General features: G+C 37.1%; 3 protein-coding genes and 1 pseudogene across 3 annotated transcripts; 2 read left to right on the forward strand and 2 right to left on the reverse strand.

The window, feature by feature from the left end:
• The first annotated feature begins 8,083 nt into the window (after positions 1–8,083).
• LOC113766651 (ethylene-responsive transcription factor 2-like) lies at positions 8,084–9,255 on the forward strand. The gene has a single exon (XM_027310824.1). It carries the CDS (start codon positions 8,238–8,240, stop codon positions 9,033–9,035), a length of 798 nt encoding a protein of 265 aa, XP_027166625.1. The 5' UTR covers positions 8,084–8,237; the 3' UTR covers positions 9,036–9,255.
• Positions 9,256–17,148: 7,893 nt separating this feature from the next.
• Positions 17,149–17,742, forward strand: LOC113750304 (annotated as a pseudogene).
• Positions 17,743–19,769: 2,027 nt separating this feature from the next.
• LOC113749490 (cytosolic sulfotransferase 12-like) lies at positions 19,770–21,136 on the reverse strand. Its single transcript, XM_027293250.1, has one exon. It carries the CDS (start codon positions 20,918–20,920, stop codon positions 19,886–19,888), a length of 1,035 nt encoding a protein of 344 aa, XP_027149051.1. The 5' UTR covers positions 20,921–21,136; the 3' UTR covers positions 19,770–19,885.
• A 152-nt stretch (positions 21,137–21,288) lies between these two features.
• On the reverse strand, positions 21,289–23,488 carry LOC113773395 (pentatricopeptide repeat-containing protein At3g46790, chloroplastic-like). Its single transcript, XM_027318034.1, has one exon. It carries the CDS (start codon positions 23,486–23,488, stop codon positions 21,674–21,676), a length of 1,815 nt encoding a protein of 604 aa, XP_027173835.1. The 3' UTR covers positions 21,289–21,673.
• Between the last annotated feature and the right edge of the window lie 3,696 nt (positions 23,489–27,184).

Raw genomic sequence — 27,184 nt, forward strand, 5'->3', positions numbered from 1 at the left:
CTTGACTTTTGTACCTCAACGTTATCCGGTATTCAACGTTTTCTTCTTCGTATTAAATCGTTAAGCCGTTGCGTAAGTAAACTGACTTTAATTGCAATTTGGACGCTAACCCCTTTTAACTCTCTACAAAAAGTGAAAAAACTGCATTGCTCCAGCTCACGACGACAAGTAGCAACGGTCGCTTTCAAAGTTATCAACCTGGCGCTAGGCATATTTCCCCTTTGCCTTCATTTTGAATTGTGATGGGTCCTCTCTCTCTCTCTCTCTCAATTTGCAAGTTGCGCAGACTGCCAAAAACCAGAACCAGAACCAGAGCCAGAATCCCCTTTTAACTTTTTTCCCAAATCATAACAGTTGGGCGCCATAGCCTTAGAGCTAATCATCTTTTAGTCCAGAATTATAAGTCCCGACAGTAGTGTTTTGATACTAATCAACTCTTGGACCGAAAAAAAGGAAGGAAAGGAAGAAAATAGAAAAATCAACATATAATCTTCCAACTAAACCGCTTGATGGGAGATTTAGCCGACATCAACTATTGTCGTTACTTAGCACAATATATTTTGATTGATAAGGATTTCAAGCCTCAACTCTCCAAGTCCAATTCCAAAATGGGAAACGAATGACCTAAGGCCATGCTTGGATTGCTTGTTTCCGTCGGAAAATATTGTCGTTTTCCGTGATCACATTTCCCTATCATCTTTTTTTCTCACATATATCAAATCGCTACAGTAATTTTTTCATGAAAAATGACGGAAAATGCAATCCAAACACAACCTTAGTTTTGCACACACTACTGGCACAAAAAGAAAGATACGCAGCAGCAGCAGCCGCGAAAGCAATTTTGACACGTATAAAAATATGCATGAAGAGAAAAAGATCATGTCATAGCAACAAACTGCATCAGTTGAATAACCTCGAGATAGAAGTTATCGTTTTGTCACAAAAAAAAAAAAAAAATAGGAGAATGACCCCAAAGTAGTGGTTTGCATTTTACAACTTTGCTGGAATGTATGGAATTGTGTTGTAGCCTTAATCTTTTTTTATGAGTACAGAAAATACAATAATGAGATATTTTTGCACGGCGAAAGAATGATAAAGGTTAAAAGCATTTTGTCACACTTCCATTGTTGATAGGATTATGGTGGACGTCGGCAGGGAGCTGAGTGAGTAATTAGGTCGATCCTTGCATGGCTGGTAATGATATGAGCACACAATCCAATCGGAAGTGGTTTTACTTGTCCGATTTGTACTTTTACTCTTCTGTGGGTTACGAATGGACCTCTACTTTACGATTGAAAACTCAAATCCCTTTTTTCTTTAGCAAACGAAAAAAAAAAAAAAAAAACCTGCCTGTCATGAACAATAACAAGATAGCCAAACAGAACACAATTTTCAGAGATATATACGAGTCTATCGAGATTTTTTTTTTTTTTTTTTTCATTTCTCCCCCTGTGATCTGAAAGTGTATTACCGACCTGCCATATTAGCAATAGTTTGAATTTCTTTCTTTTTTCTTTTTTTTTACAAGAAAGAGACGGGATTGGAAACAAGCCAACCACCCCTACCCCATCGCTGTTGGAAATATATACCATAGCATTAGTTTGAATTTCATATTTTTCTTCATTGGCCAATATGAAACCAAGACTCTTTTGCCTTTAAATAAACTCCCCAAATCTCTCTCTCTCTCTCTCTCTATCTATCTCTTTCATACGAATTGCATGGAATAAAAAAAATTTTAAAATATTGTGAAACGCTCAAAGTTGGAGTAAATTTATGAGTTTTTTTTTTTTTTTTACCGGTTAGCTTTTTGGAGCAAGGCATTTAAAGCAAGTCCCATACCAATGGATCGACTGAGAATTGTATGTGTGTGTACACGAATGGATACCGGGACTAATGTCATGTCTTCATGCGGCAGTAAAGTAGAAAATCTAATCGAAGTACCAAATCTTGACCGAAAAAGATATAACAGTAACTAAATCACTCGTCATTATAAAGTAGATATTTTGTGCAGCTATTTTTTTTTTCCATAAAGTGCAACTCTTTCTGTCTTATTTCCATTGATCAACGCTCTAAAGTCCGTCCGTCTCATTTTAATAATTGAGAGCAGAATTTAAAGCTAATCTCATCGTCTCATATTTCTCTGTCTATGGCAAATCAGTTGAGTGACGCAACTCCCCTTTTAAATGTCTTGGAGGCAAAAGCCAAAGGAAATTTTTTTTTTTTTTTTTTTTTTAATCTTTGCTTCAATTCTTCAAACTAATGATGTCGAAAAGGAAATCACAGCTCGCATTTTCTCTTTCCGTGGAGGAAAATAGAAAATGGAACTTTTCTACTCTACGTACCGTCGCTTTTCAAAGATGTTCAATGCCTCCTCTCAAATTTTTTTTTCTTTTTAATTATTTCTCCGGGACTTAATTTGATGATAGTGCTTGAGCCTAATCATCCTCCTGTACTTGATTCAGCTTTTAAGAGCAATCACGAAGATTAGAGGGACGCGACTGAAATAGTTTAACTATTAAGAGAGATAAGATATTAGAATCATCCCTCCCTCGTTGCAAACTTTGGTCTATAATCAAATGAGTTATGTTAAGTCGGTAAAATCCAAGTGGGGCTAAGCTGATTTTGTTGCTGCGCAATTTGTTTTAGACAAAATGACCCATAAACATCAACAGGAGTGACCCACTGGGAATTGGGAAATACTACTGGCATTAATTTATTATGTCCGTTAGCGGCTCCGCTGACTGGAGACTCAAACATTGCGGTGGGGCGCTCGAGGGCTCAAATCATAGCAGCACTCTCAGCTCTGAGAGGAATTGGAAACCGCTAGCCTGGCCGTGGACTCAAATTTGGTCATGACTTGCGACCATTTGAAGCAGGAAATTCAACGTCTGTTTTCAAAGGTTGACTGTTGAAAATGCTACCATTTCTTTGTTCTTAAATTGCAGTCTTTTGAATCTCCATCTGATGATGATGAAACCGGTACTAATTTATACTTTTGTTCAATATAAATTGCGCATGTGCAATCCTGGAAAATCGTCTTATATATATATATATTGCAATTAAGTGTACCTGCAGAATTTTCTCAGACTTTTTTACCTAATGATGACTGTTGCTTTAGAGACGAAATCAACAAGAAGCAGGTGGATATTTTAACAAATACCTACACGAAGGTGCTTTGAACCTGGTCCGTCGGGTCGTTGAAAGGATCCGGGCTAGCTATAGGCGTCTTCGGTCTCAGTCTCAGCTTGAGTTTTTATAAGTTTAGGCTTCAAATATTAGTAGTACTTTTTTTTCTCATCTGTAAAATGAACGTGCTTTGACCAGGACAGGCTCCATTTGGATCGAGTATTTTTCACTCAAAGAAAAAATATATATCGACTTCATTTCAACTTAAAAGATACCGAAAGTAAATAATATGGATGATTTCCGTCAGGAAGTCCACAGTCGTCGGATTAAGATTCTGTATACGAGAAAATCTGCTGGGCGCTGCTCGTTGCCATGGAAATTGGAATGTGGAATTGGAATTGAATGATCTTCCGATGAATAGAGTTGGTTTTAACTTTTTTTAAGAGTAATAAAGCATGATGGGATGGGACAGGACAGGAGGGGATATCCATTCCATTCTGCTTTGTTTTTTCCATGGAATTTGTTGATCTTTCCTGGTCTTGCATCATCGAAGTCACGGGCTAAGGGCGCAAGATTCAACAGTCTTTGGTGGTGCTCTTTTCAGCCTATTATTGCACATTCCACTTCTAAGTTCCTCTTCCATGAAGTCACAGGATCCAGTATCCAAGGTGCACGAAACGCCTTTTCCTTCGTGGTAGCGTAAAACGGGCAGGAAAGCAACTAGTCATAACACACTCATAAGTCACAACGACCAATTTAACCAGGAACTAGTAGCACCAGTACGTAATCGAAAGCTATAACCTGACTCTACTGCAACGAACATTCAAAAGCACCAAGGTATATGCCGCAACGGTTGCATAGTGCACTCGTCTGGATCGATAGGTGATTCAATTCCCTCCGATTTTCTGTTGATCTCTTTAAGTTCTACTCTTCCCATAGCATAGAATAATTGTAGGTTTATCGTATCGAAAAAAAAATCAAGGTATATGCCGTAACACTTGCAAATCTCCAACTTCAATCAAATCATTCTTAAAAGTTAAACGAAGACTCCGGAATATATATATATATATGTACGCGCACGTGTGCACACACACTTACACTTTTCAGGTTCTCTCAACTTAATTTATGCAAAGCTAAAATCAGATGTGAAAAGCGACCTTTTGGAAAGGGATTTTTCATCAAAAAATCTGTACGGAAAGTTTTCCGAGAACACATTTTTCAATTACTTTTTTTATCTCAAATATATCAAATCAAATCGTCACAATATATATTTTTTTTATAAAAATTTCAGAAAATTGCAATCCAAACACGACCTAAGTGTTTTAACCTCAACTTATTCCGAGCGGATAACTTCAAAATAAGGGGGAAAAACAACAACAATAATATGTTATTTCAAGACCCTTTAAACGCAAATAATGGTAATGGCGTAGTTTTTGAGAATGAATGGGAAATGAACAATGAGTGAGATCAAAGTAAACTCGTTAAAATGAATGACCTACATGATGTGATCATTAATCGCGCGCTTCATTCTACGCTTTGCTCAGGTAGCGCGTAATATGCCGCTTGAGGAAAACTTCGCACAAATCCCTGAATCAAAATTGTGGGAAAGAAAAAATGAGAGAATATGCTCTGCCCCAGGTAATTTTTTTTTTTTTTCAGCTTTAAGTTATACCACAGCCAACGACATTTACGTTGCTTGAGAAATTGCTCACTTCCACTACTACTGTTTTTCATTATGGGCAGCACTTTTGTAGACATTGAGATTAAAAAGGCTGATGAAGCACTAGATGATGGTGGATGTGATCGTTTTGCATAAAACCACTGCAAGTGCTTTGCAGTTACAGATCACCATTATTGTGGATAAACATCAAGGATGGCTCTTGCAAAACTGCACGTTCTTGGAATCTTAAATTATTAATTTATCTATGCCTGAAAGATACCGCCAATTGCTGGCCAAGGTGCATGAAGGATGATGCTTCCTGCCTACTTCATACTTTTACATTTATTTTTTTTTTATCAATATTTCTTTTAGAATAGACTAAAGAGGATTAAAAATGCTGGATTCATTTGGACATGACCTTTTGAAAACACCTGCTTTATCGATAATGACAAAAGGGCTTACCCATATTATAATCTGCTAATCAGGGATGTCAAAATATCGCACAGTAATTAATCTTCTTTATCTTGCATTTACGAATAAACTATGGAGCATGGAAAACAGATTTAAAGGATGAAGCAAAGTCACTGAATCATTTTAGTTGCATAAGGCGTGTGACGCAGGAAGGGAGAACATATTTTATTCGCAACCAAGTCGGTAATAGCCCAAAAATGTCTTGATTAACTGACGTGTAAAAAAACTCGTTTGGCTGGCAATAAACGATTCCTTTTATGTCGGTCTTTGAAATAGTTGATGAAGATCCCTGGGACATATGACCAGATTTGGTTTTGTTGGTGCAAGTTGAACTTCCATTACTGTGGGCTTCTATTCATCAGACCCTTTTTCTGGAAAGCATAAAGGCACCAAAGAAAGCGAAAACAATAATAATATATTACTAATATCTTCTCCGCCGCAAATTTAATAAGAAAAAGAAAAACAAAATCACAAGAGAAAGTGCAACCGTTGCGCGCTTCAAAGCATCGAATACTTTGGTAAGAAAAAAACTTGCACAGTGTGTTTGGATTACTAAAATTATTTTACTTGCATTGCAAATACAACGTTTTACTTTTTCAATCATTTTTTATCTCGCATACATTATATCATCAAAAGTGTTACAATAATATTTCAAATAATCTCCTTGAAAATTCAAGATAAGAGAAGTTAGGACCATCAGGTTGTAATTCCGCAAGATTTAGGGTGTAAATGCCATACTTATCGGTTACTAGTTGTTAGAAATGGATCAACAAAGTAGATGTCCATATCTTCCTGTCAATTCAGGTTCGAATTTCTCTTGGAACATTTGCTCGTCGTACAAGGCTTGTCTAGTGCTTCTTATCCTTCTTATGGTTGGGAAGCTATTGCACATGGTGAGGATTATCTAATGTGCACTCTCGGATAGTGGCCGTAGGTTCTCTTATCAACCCAAAAAAAAAAAAACAAATTAGATTCAATAAGCATTGCTTGGATTGCCAGTTTTTGTGGCTCTTTTAGAAATATTCACTCCACATATTTTTTCATTCACTATTAATTCTACTTTATATACATCTAAAATGTTATTGTTCTATAAAAAACTCTCAGAAACGTCCAAAAAGTGCAACTCAAATGGATTTTAATATTTAATGTAGTATATGCATAGAACAACAACTTTGATACAATATCAAATTTTAAATTGAAATTTACGACGGACCAGATGCATATACCAAAAAATCATATAAGTAATCCCTCACATATAAACTTTGTACTTTTTACATTCCGCACATATGGAATAATGATTTTTCATCCCCACATATTATTGTTTAGTACCTTTCGTGTCCCTTTGATGTGAAATGATGAGTTTTCATCTCTTACAAATGAAAAAAAGTACTTATATTTTTAGTCACTCGACTCATCTCTATTTATTCTTGTCAGAAAAAAAATCATGTGCAGTTCAGTCTCACGATTTTTATGAGAAAAATTGAAATATCGTAAGTAAAAGGGAAAAAATGTCTCTCCTATGTTTGTAGCCAATAATGTAGCAGCAGCCCAGCTTACCTCCGCCAGCTGTGCTAATGGTATCACCGTCTACTGCCTACCATTTTTGGTCACAAAAATTTAACTCCTCACTCAAATTTTCATGTAGAACTCGATCTCGATATTATTCTTTGCAAAAAATGAACAAATGTGCGTGAAAAAATAGAAAAAAATTGGCTGGTCGAATGTGAGTAGGAAGTTGAATGTTCGTGACTGCCAGCATGGCTAAAGGTAGCCACGATTGTTGCTACATTCTTGGCTAGGAAAATAGGATGAGGAATAAAGAGATGTGAGGGATGTTTTTTCCCTTATTCCTTATTCCTTGCAACCTTCCAATTTTGTTCCTAAAGTTTATGAAGCATGAGACGTACGTGATTTTTTTTTTCAACAAAAATGTGAGTAGAAAGAAGATGAGGGGCTAAAACTGTGTATTTTTCATTTGTGAGGGACAAAAAAAATTATCATTTCATGTATGACAGACTTTTACAAATGAAAATTCATTATTTCATATGCAAGCGGCATTTAAAAAAAAAACAAACTTATATCTGTTGATTATTTGTAATGTTTTTCCCTCCATAGCATATCTATACTATATATAAAGCCGGAGAAAGGAATTTGGAGTTAAAATCTATCTATATCATATATAAAGTCTTAGGGAGGGAGTTGGGATTAACATTGAGATTAACCACTTATAACTATCATGATTATTTTTATTTTTAACTATTTAAATATATATTTTCAACATAACTATTCCTATAAACAATTTATAGCTATCAATATAAAATTATTTTATAAATAATATTTAAAAGATTAAAATTTACTTTAGTAATAAAAATTTTATTTAAAATATATAAATATAAATATTATGTACAATTTTTTGATTGCACAAACATTGGGTGTGCACTGAGGAGGACTAGTTAGCATAATGCTGCTTAAGTGTTGGTGAGTCATGCTAGTGACGACAACTGACGTCACTCTCCGGACCTCAGTGTGGATTCCATATCATCCACGTGATGCAAAACACACAGTACTGCCATCAACTTGCCCACTTGCGCTATAATGAAGTTTCAACGAACCTCAGTATATTGGTAAAAAACTCAGAGAAAATTTTTTTAAAAAAATAAAATAAAATAGAATAAGGAATCACAAAAAGACAAAACATATCTGCTTGTGCTAATCCACAAAAATCAATTCCCACAAGGTTCATGCATCTGTTTCTCTCTCCTCCCCACCATACGCTACTATAAAACCCCTTCTCCTCCCTTCCTTCCCAGAAGTTCAAAATTTCCTTTTCTCCTCACTCCTCCCTTCTTCACTTTGTTCCAGCAAGCACTAGTATAACAAAACCCACTTTGTGAAATAAAGAGCTCGTGCAAAAACTACTTCATTTAGTATTTGTTTGGATTATTGGAAATAGTAAGAACCCATAATTTATTGGAATACTATGTACCATCCCATTTCCGCTGAACTCCCACCGGCGAATAGTTCCGGCGAATTTCCGGCTTATCGTCGGAGCTCCAGCTTCAGTAGCCTTGTGCCCTGCTTAACCGAAACCTGGGGCGACTTGCCTCTTAAGGTCGACGACTCGGAAGACATGGTAATTTACTGGCTTTTACGGGACGCCGTTAACGTTGGATGGAGCCCGTTTAATTTGACAGCTGCTAGTGACGTCAGTGTTGACGTTAGAGTTAAAGCTGAGCCGAGTGATGCGCCGGAGCCGGCTACCACTTCGCCTGCTGCTGATCACTGTTCGGCTCCGCCTCCTGCGACTGCCGGAGCGGCGCAACCGAAAGGTAGGCATTTCAGGGGCGTGAGGCAACGGCCGTGGGGAAAGTTCGCGGCTGAGATTAGGGACCCGGCTAAGAATGGCGCCAGGGTTTGGCTTGGTACTTATGAGACGGCTGAGGAAGCGGCGTTGGCTTACGACAGAGCGGCTTATAGGATGAGGGGTTCAAAGGCTCTATTGAATTTCCCTCACAGAGTTGGCTTGAACGAGCCGGAACCGGTTAGGGTGACAGCTAAGAGAAGGTCGCCTGAGCAGGCTGCTTCATCACCGTCATCTGTTTCATCGGCTTCGGAGAGCGGCTCCCCCTCGCCATCGCCCAAGCGGAGGAGGAAAGTTGTTGCGGCTGAACTTTCAGCCGAGCCCGAGCCCGAAGTTGAGAGCCAATCGAATGCGTATCGTCGAGTAAATTGTCAAATGACGCATGTGCCAGTTGGCGAGCAGCTACTGGTAAGCTGAATTTGAGTTGTACTTCGTGGAAAGTTTTAAAAAAAACAAAAAAAAAAAACAAAACGCAATGAGTAGTTAGGGCTTGCTTTGGTTATGTGTGAATATTAAAATTTTCCCCGTTTTCTTTTTTGAGTTTTTGTTTGGCCCTTTTAAATTCCAAGGGGCCGTGTAAACAATTGAAGCTCAAGCCTTGGTGAAATACGGAAACGTAACGAGGTATTTCCATTCATCTCATCGGGATCCTCCTCCAATATGATGCCACCTCTCCTCTTGAGAGATTATTGTTAATACACAATTACATAACACTACTATTCACTTGCAATGTCGTATTTTGCTTCACCAAAACGAGTGATTTAACTGTAACTGTTTTGAACCCACCCCCAAAAAAGAAAGGTCTGTCCAAATCCAGTTTTTCTTTTGGGCCAATTCCGTTGCCAGTCCGTAATACGTTGTGTTCGTACTGGGCTCTTGGTGCAGCAGTGCCAGCTAGAGCCCATTAACTTTTAAAACCCTTTTTTTTTCCAATTCCAAAAGAACATGAAGATAGTTACAGGCGTTGCAGGTGGGTGATATGAATCAACTTCGCAGGGTATGTCGGTGGCATTGGCTGTAGCCTTGTAATATCGTGAACTTTCTATCCTCCTGAACTTTTTACTGAGTCGTCAGGAATCACAATCGCACATTCTTAATCCTAATTCCTACGATTGCAGAGTTTTACTGTTTTGTCTCCTCACACTTGAAGCGTACCGTCTCACAGCAAATATGACGTGGTCTAGAATCATGTGCAAAGGCGGCCATATTCTCGTCTGCTTTTTGTGAGTTGACACACGCACACGTGTAGCGCAGGAAAACCGCGACCTGATACGTACGCCCATAACCTACAACGAACAGAATGAAAGAGCAAAACACAGGCATTTGGTTCAATTGGCGTAGCGGAATGAAAGGCTGCGCTGTCTTGTAGGCTCTAACAAAATGAACATTCAGTAAATTTGTTGCTAAAATTGTTGATCAGTGTGATGACAATCATGCCCATTAAAGAGAAATTGATATAATGGTTAAGGTTAAAATTCTAAAAGTTAGAGACCCTGATTCAATTCCGCTCCAGCTCCCTCCCTCTACGCTTCTTTAATCTTATCTCTCCCTTCTTTTGAAAAAAATAAAAAAATCTTTAAGCGGGATAGAATTTAAAACAGTTCAACCAATATAGAGACAATGAAATGTTATTATATCAATATCCAATTTTGTAACAAGGTATTCCAATCACTTTAAAATGTCGTAGATGTGATGGTTAGACAAGAGCAAGGAAAACATTGATGTAGTTACAATCTCTAAGCGCATAGTTAATTACTCCGCAGGGTTTAACTTTTAACAGTAAATCTTGTTGTCTTAGTAGAAGGAGAGTCACGAAGAATTAACTAATATTTAAGTATACTTTCTAATTTAGTGCATACACTTTCATAAGGGTGATAGTATATATATATACCGTTTGTATAAATAAGATTTGCTCTTATAATCAATTCATAATGATATGATCAATATCAATAGTTTACAACATAACATTTTAGCAATATTACAATCTAATCCACAATTAGTATGATGCCAATAAGGCCAAGGTTTATAAAGTCAAGGTCTCATTTTCTTTTCGTTTGTTTTTTTTCTCTTTTATGTTTAATAAAGTCTCGTTAGGGTATTCTAGTGAAAGTTTTGTCTCTCTGAGTGTTTTACTAATGAGAGTTTTTTTTCTCTCTCTTAGACTATTTTAGTGGGCATTTTATTTAATTTTTACTATTTTTTCCTTAAAGAGTTTTTCAAATATATATGCTAGATCTGAAATTTCTTAAATCTTCTCGTTGGTTTTCAATATCAAATTTGAACTTGAACTATTTGGATAGCGAATTTGAGGGAATAGACATGCATAAAAATTTATGGAGTAGTATGTGCAATTGGTTGGATATTATGTTTTATGATCCAGAGTGTAATCATTTATATTTTGTAACTATTAAATCTAATAATTTTTCTAATAAAATATATATGTAACATGTTCTATGTATTTTCTGTCATTAGTGTAGCGTTCTTTGTCAGTGCTAACGATTTCTAATTGGTTTATTAATAATATTGACTTTTGTTCTATAAAAAAAAAAAAAAGATGTTTGACACACGTTTAATAACAAAAAATTGAACATCTGAATTAATTAAGTGACACTAAATTTTCTAGGCTAAACTTGCTCCAAAAATAAATGATAAACTATTCACTTAATATGATATACATTCAAATGTATCAGATTTAGTATTTAACAATTCAATAAGTTAATGGATTCAAATTCAAGATTTTAGTTTTCAAATTTCAATTTTGTCAAATGCAACCTAAGATATGTAGGTAGACTATGTCACTATAACTCACATCTAATGAGGTTAACTTTGAATCCTCTATTTTTTACAATAACTTGCCTGAAGCCTTTTTGGCATATAATTGATAAAAGTATAGGATCAATTTTTTTTATATATTAACAGTGTATACACTATCACTACTAAATACATAATAACTAATTTAAATTTGTAATCCAAATTGTGCATATATATCTTGAATTAAATCGTGATAATGTGTACACTATTAATATACATACATACACACACACATATATATATAAAATATTAACTCATAAGTATATATTACGATTACATTTATTCTAAAGTTTTGATTGAGCTCTTGACCTTTAACTTAACCATATCTACCCGACTTCTTATGAATTTTTGCATATTTGCTAATTTTAGTTTCCGCTTTGGGTTCCTTATTTTGAATGAAATTATTGTTATTTATCAACAATAAATAGGTATAAAAAATTGATTTTACAATTGACACATTTTCCAAACAAAATTCATTCCATTTTGGATATGTAAGTTTTCTAACTTGTTAGTTTATGTTTAATACAAACGGAATGTGAATTTCCTTACAAGTGATATCAGGATTTTGGACCTTGAACTCTTTCAAAAAAAAAAAGTACAAATAAAATTGAACCTTACTATTACATTGCATATGTAGTGATTTTTTTTTTTGTATGAAAATGTTTGTATGAGTTAGCCTCCGGTTATCACCACAGATTAGAGCATTTTTTCGAAACTATAGGTCATTTATAGAGATTCTTATAAATCATCTGCCAATACAAACTTCCTATTAGTAGATGGATTCAAACATATGACATTTTGTGAAGAAATGATCCGTCCTTATTAATTGAACCAGCTTATATTAGCCATATATGGTGATTCAATATTCAGCAGTAAACATTTAAGCTGTGACTTTTCCTTATTTCAAATTCCAAAGTCAAGCTTTTGCATTCCGAAATCACATAGGCCTGAGGAAAATTGTCAATCTGTATTATAATTTATATATGATTCCGTCTTCATTCGTCTTCTTCCCCTTGATTGGTAATGAGGTACTTTGACTAACTTGTTGCTAACTCATCACGTAAATAATCATTGAAAATGTGGACAATCAGCAAAGACCGACTCTCCGCCATCATATGATATGATTGCGTCAAATTGAAGATTTCAGTCGAAAACCAGAAGATTTCATAAATTACAGTAATTCGAAAACCAGAAGATTTCAGTCGGTGAAAGGCGTTATAACTTCAAGTCCCACCTGTCACCAATACGAGGACTGTTTGGTGATATGGTAGCTTTTCTCTCCGTTTGCAACCAAAATTTCTGTGCTTGTACTCTTGTCCTTCCGGAGGAGTAGAAAAAAGTACGAAAGTATAATATACAAAAATTCAATATTATATATCATACTATTTGATGCATAACATATGTAAAATTTATATTTTAAATTTAAATTTAGATTATTGATAATATATTCAAATTTAATAATTTATACACTGTCAATATATAGAAAATTAATTATATGCATATATTTATTTATAATTCTTTTTAAGTAAATATTTTGGGTAAATTCCACTTTACCCCCTTGTGGTTTAGCGTTTTTTCACATAACCTCCCAGTGGTTTCAAAAACTATACATAACCCCCTTATGGTTTGGATTAAAGTGTCAAAGTGACGGAAATGATCATTCGTAACGGCGTCATGTAAAATGTCAAAATTACCCTTATGTAAAGTTGAAAATTATTTATTAACCAAGGGGGGTTATGTGTATATTTTGAAAATCGTAGGGGGGTTATATGGTAAAGTACTAAACCATAAGGGGGTTATATGCTAAAATATAAAAAGCATACGGGGTTAATGTGTCATGTATTAATAAGGGCAATTTCGACATTTTTAGAAGTTCCGTTACGAGTGACTATTTCCGTCATTTTGACACTTTAATCCAAACCATGAGGGGGTTATGTATAACTTTTGAAACCATAGGGGGGTTATGTAAAAAAAGGGTAAACCACAGGGGGGTAAAATGTAATTTGCCCAAATATTTTTGACACAGTCAATACAAACCCGCTCTACATTGACCGTTCACCATTTTATATGCCACATCATCAATAAAACTTTGTAACCTATTGCAAGCTTAATTAGTCATCGTAAAATTATCAAAAGGATATAATTATCTATCAACTAAAATTTCCTTCAACCCGTTAAACAAATTATAGAGTTTTATATCGATACAATCCCTTAGTGAGATTTATATCAATTAATCTCTCATGGCCATCAAGCAATGTCCTTCAACCACGCGAGAAACTTACACTCTTTTTCTTCCATATTTCTTGATAATATGGTACAGAATTGCAGTAAACTCCAGCAACGAAATACATGCATGTTTTAGCATAAGTACTAACAAAGTAGTTCCTTCAATGCTGTCGAGCGGTTGTTTCATTCTTCTTCAATTTATTCTGATATATTTCTTTTGGTTGGCGTTAGGCATTTCCCTAATATATGGTTGTTAGGACCAATTTTTTGAAAATCGAACTGACCACCGGTCGAACCGTGAACCAATTATGCTTTGAGTCCGATTCAATGATTAACTCAACAATTCAATTGAATCAATCAAATTCGATAAAAAATCCAATGAACCGACAAAAATCGGAAGGTTCAACCGATTTTCACTAATTCTTTTATTTTCTAAAATAAATATCTCGATTTATTCAAAATTTTGATACTAAAATAAATTAAAAAAATAATTAAATCTTTGAATTGGAATCCGACTGAACCACGAATCAGAAGCTCGTTCGGTTCACTCTTCGCTCTAAATTTAAAAACATTGGTTGTGACTTCGAAAGTCAAAAGAATTTGAAGGTTGCGCTAATAAACAAGTTCAGCCAGTGGACAATTTGATTCAAGGTGGGAAGGATTTTCATCCCTGTCGGTTATGAGATGATGGGCTGAAATTGAGGCGGTAAGACTTTCGTTTCTATTGGTCATTGACCGAGGGATATTCTCTTCCAATGTTAAAAGTGTTTGATTTTTAATAATGGGTAAAGCTTGTGAAAGGCTACAACAGGTTATGAGGTTTACTGTTGATTTGATGGTGAGTCATAGGGTAAATCTTTTCTACACGTGATTTTACGCTCACGTGTAGAAAAGATTTACTTTATCTTTTCCTTTGAAAATTTGGCCTTAAAGTCTTCTAAAAAAATTTCAATCTAGTCCCTATAGTTGTAACTAGATCTAAATTTGTTGCGTATTCTTTATACAATTAAGTTTATTAGAGAGTCGAAATTATAAACTTTCAAAGAACGTAATAAAGCAGTACGAGTAGAAGCGTTTTGTGTGCATGCTTCATCGGTCGTTGCATTGCATTATTCAGCTCGTCTTCATTAGAAAATAAGAATTATCAACTTCTAATTTTGTCTTTCTCATTAAGCTTTGACGAGTATTTAGAGTGTGCCATTCAAAATAGGTTAGTTGCAATTTGCCGATGAAACATTGATCTAATAATCAGGTTAAGATCTCACGTATTAGAGGTCTTGAGCACAGATTCCTCTATATCCCCTCGACTCTACTTAAGTCCCACTCCTTTCATACTGAAAAAAAAAGGGAAAGGTTAATTGCAATTTATGTAAATTAAAAGACTAATGTGGTATGCTAACTCAAAATTTTCCATCCAAAGTATGAAATTAAAAAAAGAAGGATTAATCAACAAATTCTGAAATTGTTTAAAATGGAATTTCTTAAAGTTTTAAATATCGTGGTCGCAATGCAATGGAAGGCATTTAAAGGGGAATACAACTGCGACCTGAAACGTCCAGGTTCGGATAGTCGTGTCAGTAGCAGTATCGTGGGGTTCAAACTTCAAACTCTGGTGGTTGAAGTTTACGGGCATCCATCACCCCAGTCTTAATACATGGTCAAGTCTACCTCTTCTAATTCATCTGCTAAGAAGGAATTATTCAATTTGAATGAAGTTAACTGAGAGGAATATCCTTGCACAATCTGCTTTCACACTCGCTGAACAAAAGAAAATCATTACATGCTTTATTTTTCTAGCAAAATAACTTTTCTAATTTATCTATTCTAATGTCGCAGCTACAAAGATATTGACCTTCTCTTTATTCTCTTATTATAAAATACTAGTATTGGTCAGTTAATGCTTTTGCACTTCAAAACTCCCAAAGTCACTCTTTGCTGAAAATGGAAAAAAAAATAAAAATAAAAAAAAAAAGAGTGCACAAAAGTAGTCAGTAGGTTTTAGTCTTCTAGCCACCAAGTAATTTTCGTACTAGTATATGTATTTTTTTTAATATGAGTGAAAGGATTAGAACTCGAGATCTCTTATCTACTCTTCCTTCCTCCCAGACTATCTAACCAGTTTCTCGTCCTCTTCCCCTTGTAACGGTACATTCTCTTCTAGCATGTCGGAATGGGATTAGCTAGCTAACCTATATTTCCAAGTTTTCGACTGCCTTCCAATTCATCCGAAGACTGAGGCAACCATCAACGTAGAAGATGGCTGTTATTTGTGCTCTAGTCGTTTTATTGGCGGAAAATGACTAATCTATCCAACGCAGGTAGCTGGAGAAAATTTTCACCCTTGTCCATGGATTTTTTCTCGGGCATTTGTTGTTGCCAGATGACCTTAGATGGAGACAAATGTGAATCCGACTCCAACTTGATTAAATTTTTCCACCGTCATTTAAATTGAACAGATGCAATTATCAAAAGCTTTGACATTGTTACCTTCCCAAAAAAAGGACAGCAGACAAAAGCAGCAAATACTCAACACCACATTAATTTAGCGGATCAAGTTGCTTAAAAAGCATTTGATTAGCTAAGTTTGTCAAGCGAGTTATGAATTTTGCACTACATTAATTTACCTTTTCTTAAAAGAATTTGTCAACGATTTATCGTTCATGCGACTTTGTGGATTGAATCTTTTGTTTTTGAAAACAGAGAACATCATCATAATCATACAACAAGACCCTTTTTTTTCCAATTTGTGGGTTTTGAAGTCTAGAAAAGGGAAAAGGGAAAAGGGACAAGGAGGGCGTTCGAGAGTCAAAACCAATACTAATTGAGTTGGGTCTCCGGAACATAAAATAGTCGCACGAGACTGGAGACGGGAGTATTAATTGAAGTGCCGTGCCATTTAATGTTGGGCCAAAGTCTATTTTACCTTTTGACTGGGCCTCGTTGTAGACTGTAACAAGAGGTCCGTGGATCTGTATTGGGAGAACTATTAGGCCTCGAATGGGAGCCTTATTGGGTGGGTTTCATTGCAAGGTATGAAATCCCCAATCGGCCAATCCTCCATTCTACAACAGTCCAACGGACATGCACTCGCGGGTTTGAAGCTCCAGAAGAAACCCGTGCACTCAACCACACTGAATCGCCTAAGCCTAGAAAGTAGAATGCCCTCGGCTCGGGCTTTTCTCCGTTTCTTGACCGCCCGTCCGCTCCGTTCTGGCTTCTTTCAGTGAGGACACCGAAAACAGCAGCAGATACAACCAAAAAAAATGCCGGTCTTTAAACAACGCCATCTTTCCTGCATGCAACCCCTGCATGTCAAGCCTCCAACACGTGCCAACTCCCCGCCAACACTATTCCCCACACCTCCATCCGATTCGTCCTTTTTCTATATAGCCCCCACCATCCCCTCTCCTTCTCACCCAGCACACAACAAAAATTCCCACCATTCCGCTTGTCCCTTCGCCTTAGGAATTCTTTTCCTCCTCTTTCCTCCTCAATGGCGGACATTCGTCAGCAGCAGCCGCTATCCCTCCATGGTCAAGGCGGCCACCCCGGTGACGGCTGGTGGGTCGCTCCTGGTCTCTTTCGGGCCTGATGCTAGCAGGACTGTGATTGCACTAGCTCTGGCCACGCCTTTGCTGGTGATTTTCAGCCGGTGTGGTCCCGCGGGGATCACGTGGTTTTGCTGGTCACCGGTTCATGTCTTCGGGAGGGTTTGGGGTGGCAGCGTTGAGCGTGCTGTCCTGGATTTACAGGTACGTGACGGGGAAGAACCCGCCAGGAGCGGACCAGCTGGACCGGGCAAGGCAAAAGCTGGCTCTTAAGGCTAGGGAGATGAAGGAGAGGGCTGAGCAGTATGGGCAGCAGACCATACCTGCCGGTTCCCAGCAGCACTAGATATGGTAATTTAAGCCAATGATCAGCTCCAATTCCTGTGGTGTGGATAGGTGGAATTGTCATGTAGCTGGTGGCTAGTTTTATCCTAAGTCAGGAGATCATAGATGGTCGATCCTGTGAGTTGTGGTATTCATGCATTGTCTTTCGTTCATTTCTTCGAATTTGTAATGTCAGGGATGAGTTTCCATCGCTATATATATATTTTTTTTTAAAATGTCCCTACAGACCATGCGTTCATTATTTATCATCGTTTCTTAAACCGTCCATGAATTACAACTTACGGTCTCTTTAAGTTTTAATCACATTCAAATGTTTGGTTTTTTTTTTTTTTAAATAATTATAGAAATGAAATATGCGCCTTCTTTGGATTGAAATCCTTAAAGCATTGCGCATTCTGCCGCTTGTGCGAGTATTGGGCCTCGAGGAAGAGGTTTGGATTAAGACGTTCAAGTCATCATCTGGAAAAGGCTGTTGGTGTCGGTGTCGGTGAATTTTGGGAGGCTTTCTGGGCTCAGGCCCATTTTGAAATAGAAGGACATTTTTTTATATGCTGTTAAACGGGTATTTCGTTTCTGTGGGTATGTAATTTTTTTTCCAAAGTCACTTACGGTATACGTAGAAGAAAGTAGAATGACGAATTAAAGTGGAGTTCCAATGGCCGCCAGGCTGAGAAAAGGTGGTGATGTATAGATAGAAGAAGGAACGTACGTGAAACGACAAACAATTAAACGAGACCGTATTAAGAATCAATCACACGTCACTAATAACATGGAACTATATAGCAGTTAACAGTGTATTCGATTGTTGTGCTACCAAATAGTACCCTGAAGAATAATAAATTATTAGACGACGTCAAGATGATTGAACACTGAAGAGTTCAGCTTGATTGTTGCAACTCCATTTGTCTCTGTCTATTTCTCGTCCAGGCAATTTTAACTGTGGGCTGACATTCTTGCACACCATCACCAATCGGCACTAAATTGAATACCAATTTGAGTTGAAAAATTAGACACCAGTTATTATTACTATTAGAGGAAGGGGCAGAAGATTTCAGTAATTGGGTTCTATTTAGAGATGGCAGTGGGGTTGGGCCGGGGGACCCCTCCTCCATCCCCCGCCCTGCTGCCTACAAACTCCCCCGCCCCATCCCCTGTCCCCCGCTCCTCCGGCCTCGTCCCCGTCCCGCCCCACTTCCTTCACAGGTGCCCCGTCAGACTAATAAAAATTTGTTATATAATTTTATTATGATTAAATTTTATCAAATAATCAAGTACTAAAATATCAATACATCATCAAATTATTATTCATTGTAATTTTATAATTGAAACTTATAAAAATAATCAAACAAAAATTATTTGAATACAATCCAACATGATGAAATAAATATAACTAAAGTAGTCAAGTTTTAACTTTTGGCACAAATACAATCACTAATTCATTATTGTGCTTGTGCTTTTTTTATGAAAAAAATGCTATTGTATTAAGTGTAATTAGGGATTTAGTATAAATGTATTAGTAAATTTAGTATAACTAATTAATAATTTGTATTAATACACATATATAATTATTAGTATAATTAATAATATCAATTATATTATATATACTAATAGACATCATATAATACATATAACTAATAATATAATTATCATAAGTTTGTAACTAATTAAATTATATATTATATATAATTATATACATATATATTTTATATATTTATTTTTTTAAAGCAAGTGTACCCCCGCCTCGTTTCTAAGCGGGGGGGGGGGAATTCCCCCCGGCCCCGTCCCAACCCCCTCCCCATTAGCCCCCCGCGGGATGGGTGCCCGAGGTCACCCGCCCCCATTGCCATCCCTGGTTCTATTGCTACTTCTGAAGCCTAATCACCCACCTCCTTTTTTTTTTTAAAAAAAAAAAAAAATTAGCCTTGTATGGATTGTGATTTTTCGCAGAAATTTTTTTATATTTTTCATAAACATATAATTGCTATAGTATATTTTTCTTAAAAAACTCTTTAAAATAGCAATCAAGACGGAATATGTGCTATAGAGAGTGTAGACTAAAGAATTAATAAGATAAACATTGATACAGCTCACATCGGACGATATGCCCAGTCCATTCAAGTCTATAAGATACCATCGATTTTGAAATAAAAAATAACACTAGTAATAGTACTTCTACAGAGGGAAACAAACGAAAAAAGGAAAAAATTTCGGAGTAGTGCAACAGTCGTCAGGAAATGAAATTCTCACCAAGCATCCTATAAAAAAAACAAAGAAATCTTAAAAAACAAAGAGACAGATATAGGAGTATAAGCAAAGTAGTAGTGGTAGTACACAGCTTCAAGCATCCTCGAGACAGAGACCAGAGCCCTCAAATTTGGAGCAAGCAGTCCGGTTGATTTGCTCTTCCAGCTCTGGGGTCAAGTAATTCTTCCAATCTCCCACCGCACCCCGTCTGAAGTAGGAACTGTTAGGCACTCCGTACAAGATGGAACCATTCTTGTTCACCTCCAAGTTCCTCAGCCTCTCCAAGCTACACCTCCACACCACTTTCTCCACCTCCTCTTCGCTAGCGAAGGGCCTTCCAAGAAACGAAGCCAGCTTCTTCACCTCTGCCTTGGGTTCTCTTTTCAGCTCTTCATACTTGAGAAACAAAATCTTGGTGGGCCTCTTTTGGCTCTCCAGCCAGTACTCCAGAACATGATCGAAAAAGGGTCCATATTGATGCACACCACTACAAAAGCAGTCCACCGCTCTATCTAGAGGATAAGGTTCTAGACCATTTGGCCTGAAAATGGAGTTGAAAAAATGCCATAGTGAAATTAGGGTGTCTTTCGGGTTTCTGGTGATGTACACGATTTTGCAGCCGGGACTATTCTTGGTTGAATCTGGCAGGACTTTGTAAGGCAAATGAGTGTGAAAAAGTCTGGGAGAAGGGGTGGAGTAAAGATCAGGATGGGGTTTTGTAGCATAAATCATACTCTCAATAGTTTGTATGTGGAAATGGGGATTGTCTTTGGCCAAAATATCATCATCATCGTCGGCAGCAGCTTCAGCATTGACTCCAATATCAGAGGTAGCGATGGGAATGGGATTTTGCATGATGCAAAGACAAAGGGCCTTGAGCCAGGTGGTACCTGTTTTGGGTGGTGAAGCAAGGAGAACGTCGTCGTGGTGAGCTTGGAAGGTTGTCCGGAAAGTCACGGCGGGCTTCACCAGACCAGGCTCGAACCAGCTGCCTTCCCATTGACAAATATCCATGGCATCCCAGAAACGAGCTCTGGGCAGCTCATTTACTCTGAAAGAAGCATCATCATCTTGATGATCATGTGAGTTGCCGGAGCTCGGGATTGAAGATCCTTTAGATGTGGCCATTTGCCCCCTTTTACTAGTACTAAGACCGGAGGTATTTTTTTTTCTTTTTTTCACACGTACTAATATGATGGAGCCGGAGGAGGAGGAGTAGTGTAGGGCTTTGGATCCCCCTCGGACTTCGAGCCAGCAACTGGTCCTAAAATATAGACAGTATTAGCCTAATTGGGTGCCACGTCCAACTTGATCCACTACGAACATAGGATAGTGGATACCTGGACTTAGAACTGGAACGGTCCACGAGGGCTGACGTAAACAAGCACTCAGCCTCCCTCCCTCCACACACACCACCACCACCCACCTCCCCCCCCCCCGGCGGCCCATACGGGGTCTTGCTTTTAAGTTGGTAGTAATTGGTTGTCATTTGGGAAAACGGCGACTGGTTAAATGCTATATATCATCTCCGGACCGGACAGACTTCCCTGAGACGAGAGTTTCAACTTCCGACGAATTATTGCAAGCTGATCGTGCTCATGGCATCTCATCAACAAGTGGTGATTTCTGATTACTGCCGTTGATGATATGCCATGAACAGCGATCACTTTGCAGCAATTTTCTTCTTCTTCTTCTGACATCATTTCTTGCCGAGAGAAACACTGCCGGCATCCTTCTGTATGGTAATGACCAACTCATTCCTTTGAGGCTCCAATTCCACTCGAACAAAGATTCGAGCATCTGTGAGTTTCCCATGAAGTGACTCGTCTTCTGAACTCACACTGACCATCCCGGCTTCAGAGTTCAGACTGCATTTACCATTTACCAAAAATCACCACAAGAGCATACACCATCTTTGAAATGGTGATACCGATTGACATCTCTAATGGTGATCTCCCTCTGGGTAATCTTTGAGATAAACTTTATTGCAACATGGCAGTCCTCACACACCCTAAGATTCTTGGATATTAAGAGCCTAGTTCCAGGTGACGTACTAATGAGTCCAAATGCAATTGCTAACCTTTCGCTATGGCTAAAAATCATTTTTCTCTTTTCATCATCATCAACATCATGGAAAACGGGTGAAATATTTGGAACATAACCAGCCTGTGCCATCAAGCCTCCAATTCTCTCTAGCTCTGCATATATGTCATCAGACAAAGGATGAGATGTGTCTCCAGATAGAAATGCATGGACTTTATTCTTCACCTCAATCCAACTGCAAGCCACGCTTTTCTTCAAACCTCTATCTGTCATCAATTTTCTCAACTTTGCAACTCCTTCCCACCTCCCGGCTTGTGCATACATGTTTGACAATATCACGTAGTTGCCAGCGTCATCAGGTTCAAGCTCGATTAGCCTCTCTAATGCCAGCTCTGCCAACTCCAAATTTTTATGTATCTTGCACGAGTTAAGCAAAGAACCCCATACACCAGAATCTGGCTGCACTTTCATCTGCAATATAAGACAATATGCATCATTCAACCGATTACAATGTCCAAGGAGATCAACCATGCATGTATAATGTTGAACAGTAGGTTCTATTTGATAATCTCTAGTCATCAAATCAAAAAATCTTCTTCCCTGATCCAACATTCCTCCATGGTTGCAAGCTGATAGAACCCCAACAAAAGTAATATGATCCGGCTGAGCTTCTCTCACCATCCTGTTAAACGAATCAAGTGTCTCATTAGCATAACCATGCATAGCATAGCCTGTAATCATAGCGTTCCAAGATACAACCCTCTTATCCACAAGTCGTTCAAACAAATCCCTTGCAACTTCCACTGAACCACATTTAGCATACATATCCACAAGAGCAGTCTTCACCTTATCTTGTGATTCGAAACCCTGTCTCCAACCATACCCATGAAGCTCCCGCCCTTTAGGCAGAGCCGCAACATCAGCAGAAGCAGATATAGCAGTCACTAAAGTAGCAACTGTAGGCCGTACACCGGCAAAAGCCATTTCACCACTTAACAACAAACACTTCTCCGGATGCCCATTGTGCGTGTAAGCAGCCAGCATAGAATTCCAAAGCACGACATCCCTATTCAAAATCTTATCAAACACTTGTCGCGATCTATCAACAGAACCACACTTTGCATACATATCAATAAGAGCAGCACCCACAAAAACATCCCTTTCCCACCCTGTTTTCACGGCGTGCTCGTGAACATCCATCCCCACTCTAATATCGGAGAGGGCAGAGCATGCTTTAAGCACAAAGGGGAATGTAAAGTTATCGGGTTCGAGCCCATGATTCTGCAACTTATAATACAACGAAATGGCAACTTCATAAGGGCCATTCCAAGCGTAGCCGCGGATCAAAACGTTCCATAGGAAAAGATTTCCCCGAGGAATTCTATCGAACAAATTATGGGCATTTGACAAATTGTCGCAAACACTGTACAAATTGACTAGTTTTGTGGCCAGATTAACGTTGTAAGCCAGGCCCATTAGGTGGAGACGGGCGTGGAGTTGCTTTGCAGGCTCGATAGCCCGTCGAGCAATTAGAGATTGGAGGAGAGACACATATTGTTGAGTAGGGGATACGGGGTTCGGATACTGATATTGATCATAATGCTGAATAATCGTACTAGTAGAGGTGCTGAAACTGAAGGAATTATGAATCATGTGACGTGGGGAAAAGGGTGGTTTTAGTTTTGTTAGCATTTGGAATTTTGTAGAAAGAGTTTAGGAGTAAAGCGACGTTGGAGGGAGATTTTAAAATACTGTTAGACAATGAAGTATTAGGATGGATATTTATGCAGCTAGCTGGGCCGGCGAGTGTGGAGCCAGGCCAAGCTTTTTCCTAGAGCTGTCGACGTCGTGTCGGCCACCGCCGTGAGACATCGGCTGAAGGGCTGCCGCCTCAACCGCGCCGTGAGAGATTTATGTTGGCTTAACTCAGGCACCGTTTGGATTCATGGAATGGGAGGGAAAAGAAAGAAGAGGAGTCGGAGGAATTTGACTTTTATTGTTTGGGATGAATTTTGAGAAGGGAAATAAATGCAAAGTAGTTTACGTGCAAACATGGGCGGAAGTCTTGAGAAAAGAATCATATTTAATAAAATAATTTAAAAGATCAGCTCTACAATGGATTTGGGGCAGGGACGGTCATCAGTATGACCGTCCCTGCACGGTTGGCCCTCAAAATTTTGTGCGGCTGAGATTACATCATGTAACTCGTTTTCCGCGTCAAGTGTGGGACCCACCACTATCTGTTGTGAAAATACATCCTGTGAAAAAAAAGTTACACGATGTACAAAGAAAGTTACATGGTGTTAATAATGACCAAAATTGGCAGGGACGGTTGCAGGTGCAACCGTCCGTGCCCCGAGTCCGCTCTACAATACCTTCTAGGACTTGACTCTTCTCCAGTAGATTTTTTCTTTATTTTTGGCCGTGCATATGAATGCATGACATTGTTTTCATTTATTAATAAAGATTAAGATTAATCAAATTTAAAATGATCATGTCCCTTCTTATAATGAACACACACATCATACATTCATATGTGCATGGCAATAAATGGGGAAAATCAAATAGATTATAATTATGGGTATAGTACCCATAAGGATGGTAAAATTTTTTCATCTTTTATTATCTTTTCCAATTAATTAACACTTAGTTATTTCTTTTCTTTTTTTTTTCCCTTTCTCGTTTAAAACAAAACTCCAATTTCAAATAAAACGGATAGAAATCACTTTTCTTCACTTTCATTTTATATATGGTTTATTATATGGCATGTATGATGTATCCCTACATTTTAAAATGAGAAAATCGTTCAAAATATTTCTCACATTTGGCTAAATAAAATTTTCCATTCTTTACTTTTAAAATGGCAACTTTACATCCTTTACAAAATCAAGTTGATAAATTTTGATCTCAACCTAGGTTTTTTATTACTTTTAACCCTGAATGCATCACATAAGCCACACACAATCATTTTTTAGGAGAAAAAAAAGTTAAATTTCATTCGTAATTAAACAAATGAGTTGATCTATATTCATTTTTCTCTCTAAAAAAAGTTGGATCTTACATGAACCATATTCATTTTTTTCTTAAAAAAAGAAGATTTGACACAATCTATATTCATTTTTGTCACAAAAAAAAGTGGGATCTGAACTTTTTTATACATAAAAAATAACTGCACGTAGATAATATAGTGATTTCAAATTAAAAAATGATCGAGAAACTTATGTTAGGATCAAATATTGCTAATTTGAATTTGTAAATGACGTAAAATTAATATTTTAAAAGTAAAGGATGAAAACATTCATTTAGCAAAATGTGAGAGACGTTTTAAACGATTTTTCAACTTTTAAATACATCTAAAATTTCAACCAATTTACATGCCAACATGCTATTGACAATTGTCTCTGATACCCTTTTGATTTAACTTTCACTATTTAGAATTCTAACACTTCATACTTCTCCTTATTATACAAATTGAGCACTTATAAATAACTTGGATAATGAATTATATCATGCCCTAGGCCCGTAAGTCTATGACGTGACCAGTGTCTCAGCATTCAAGTCCAACTGAATGAATTCCGTTCTCACTAACTCAAAATGGGTATTCCAACTTGGATTTGAGTGCTTAAGTAGAGAATTCAAGTTCAATTTATTCGGTTCGTTCTCACTAACTCAAAAATGGGTATTCTAAGTTGGATTTGACTGCTCAACCTCTACATAAGAATGAGACTATAGCATTTCATTGTTAGTTTAAAATGAATATCCCAAGTAAAATTTGAATGCTTACACTCTACTTATGTATTGGTTTACGTATCGAATTCTCTAAAGATGGCTTGTATATTAGAGTCTCATAGTTAAGTCCAACTATTTGAGCTCTAATCTCGTAAGTCCAAAATGAATACTCTAAATTGAACTTGAGTGCTCAAACTCTATTCAAGTATTGATCTATAGTATTCTACTATTTTGATGTGGGGGCCCGAGTTTCCTGTGTTTCGCAGGTTCCAATCCGATGTCTGTCCCGACCCAAACATTTAGAATCCTGCCTCCACACTCCACAGCTAATAGCATGAACTATATATTTGACATGAAATAAAACTTACTGCTGTGGTTTCATCGTGCACCCATACTTCATAATAATAGGGCTGCAAACGAATCAAACACCTCGCGAGCGGTTCGAGTTCGATCAATATCGAATTCGAGCCGAGTTTGAACTCGAACTCAAAATATTAAGTCCGGCTCGCGAGCTCGAGTATATATATATATATATATATATATATTTATTTATTTATTTATTTTAAGTATATATTTTTTTTATTTTAAGTATATATATATTTTATATTTTTAAATTTTAATAGTAAAATTACATATATATTCTTAATATTTTATTATTTATTTTATTTTTTCGAGCTCGGCTCGAATCAAGTCAAGCTCAAGCTTGAAATTGTCAGCTCGTCGAGCTCGAGTTCAATGAAATTATGTCGAGGCTCGGCTCGATTAGGCCAAATCTCGACTCGACTCGGCTCGTTTGCAGCTCTACTTCATATATTCCGAGAATTAATTTTTTTAGGCAATTCTTTTTTGAACCATTAATACCATTTTTGCTAGAAGAAGCAAGAGAATGAGCAAATCAAACAAAGGAAGCATAACGACTCTGCTTAATTCTACCCGTTTAAATCCGGGTGTTTGTGAGCAAGAACAACATAAGAAAGAAAAGGCTACTTTCTAAAATGATTTACTAATGACAGGTTCTGTTTGAATCTAGCCAAAAAGAAATACTACAATTTTAGAGATTAAAAAACTTTAGATATAGATATTTATTTATTTATTTTGTCCAATAGGAAATTGCAAGCCTTCAATTTTTTCTTTTTATCCAATGGAAGACTTCAAGCTTTACAAGAGAGTAGGAGTAACAGTTGCAATTTTCGATATGACTCGAAAACACGGCTCAAACTTGATATAAAATTAATGGATATAAATTTACTCTTCACGAGGTCCAAATCCGAATAACTTGCCAAGTAAACAAGGTCCAAATCAGATCAACCATGGGTTGACCCATTTAATATGAAAGTTTATAATTTAATAAGTAAATTGGAGGATAAAGTAAATAAAGGAAAATTTCACATAATAAAAAAATTAGTCTCAGTACTCAATTGTCACTTTTCTACTCATATTTTCTACAAATTACGTAATTTAAACTAAATTCTGCTATTTAAGAAAAAAATGTGGTAATCTTCTGGTAAGCATCTAACTATTGGCTGGCTTTGACACAACCGGAGAGACTGCTCAAACTCTCTGAAATCACGGCAGCAAAACTGCCAAGAGCAAATTACACGAGGGGAAAAAGAAGGACAC

This window comes from Coffea eugenioides, chromosome 1, assembly GCF_003713205.1.
Source record: "Coffea eugenioides isolate CCC68of chromosome 1, Ceug_1.0, whole genome shotgun sequence".
Lineage (NCBI taxonomy): Eukaryota > Viridiplantae > Streptophyta > Magnoliopsida > Gentianales > Rubiaceae > Coffea > Coffea eugenioides.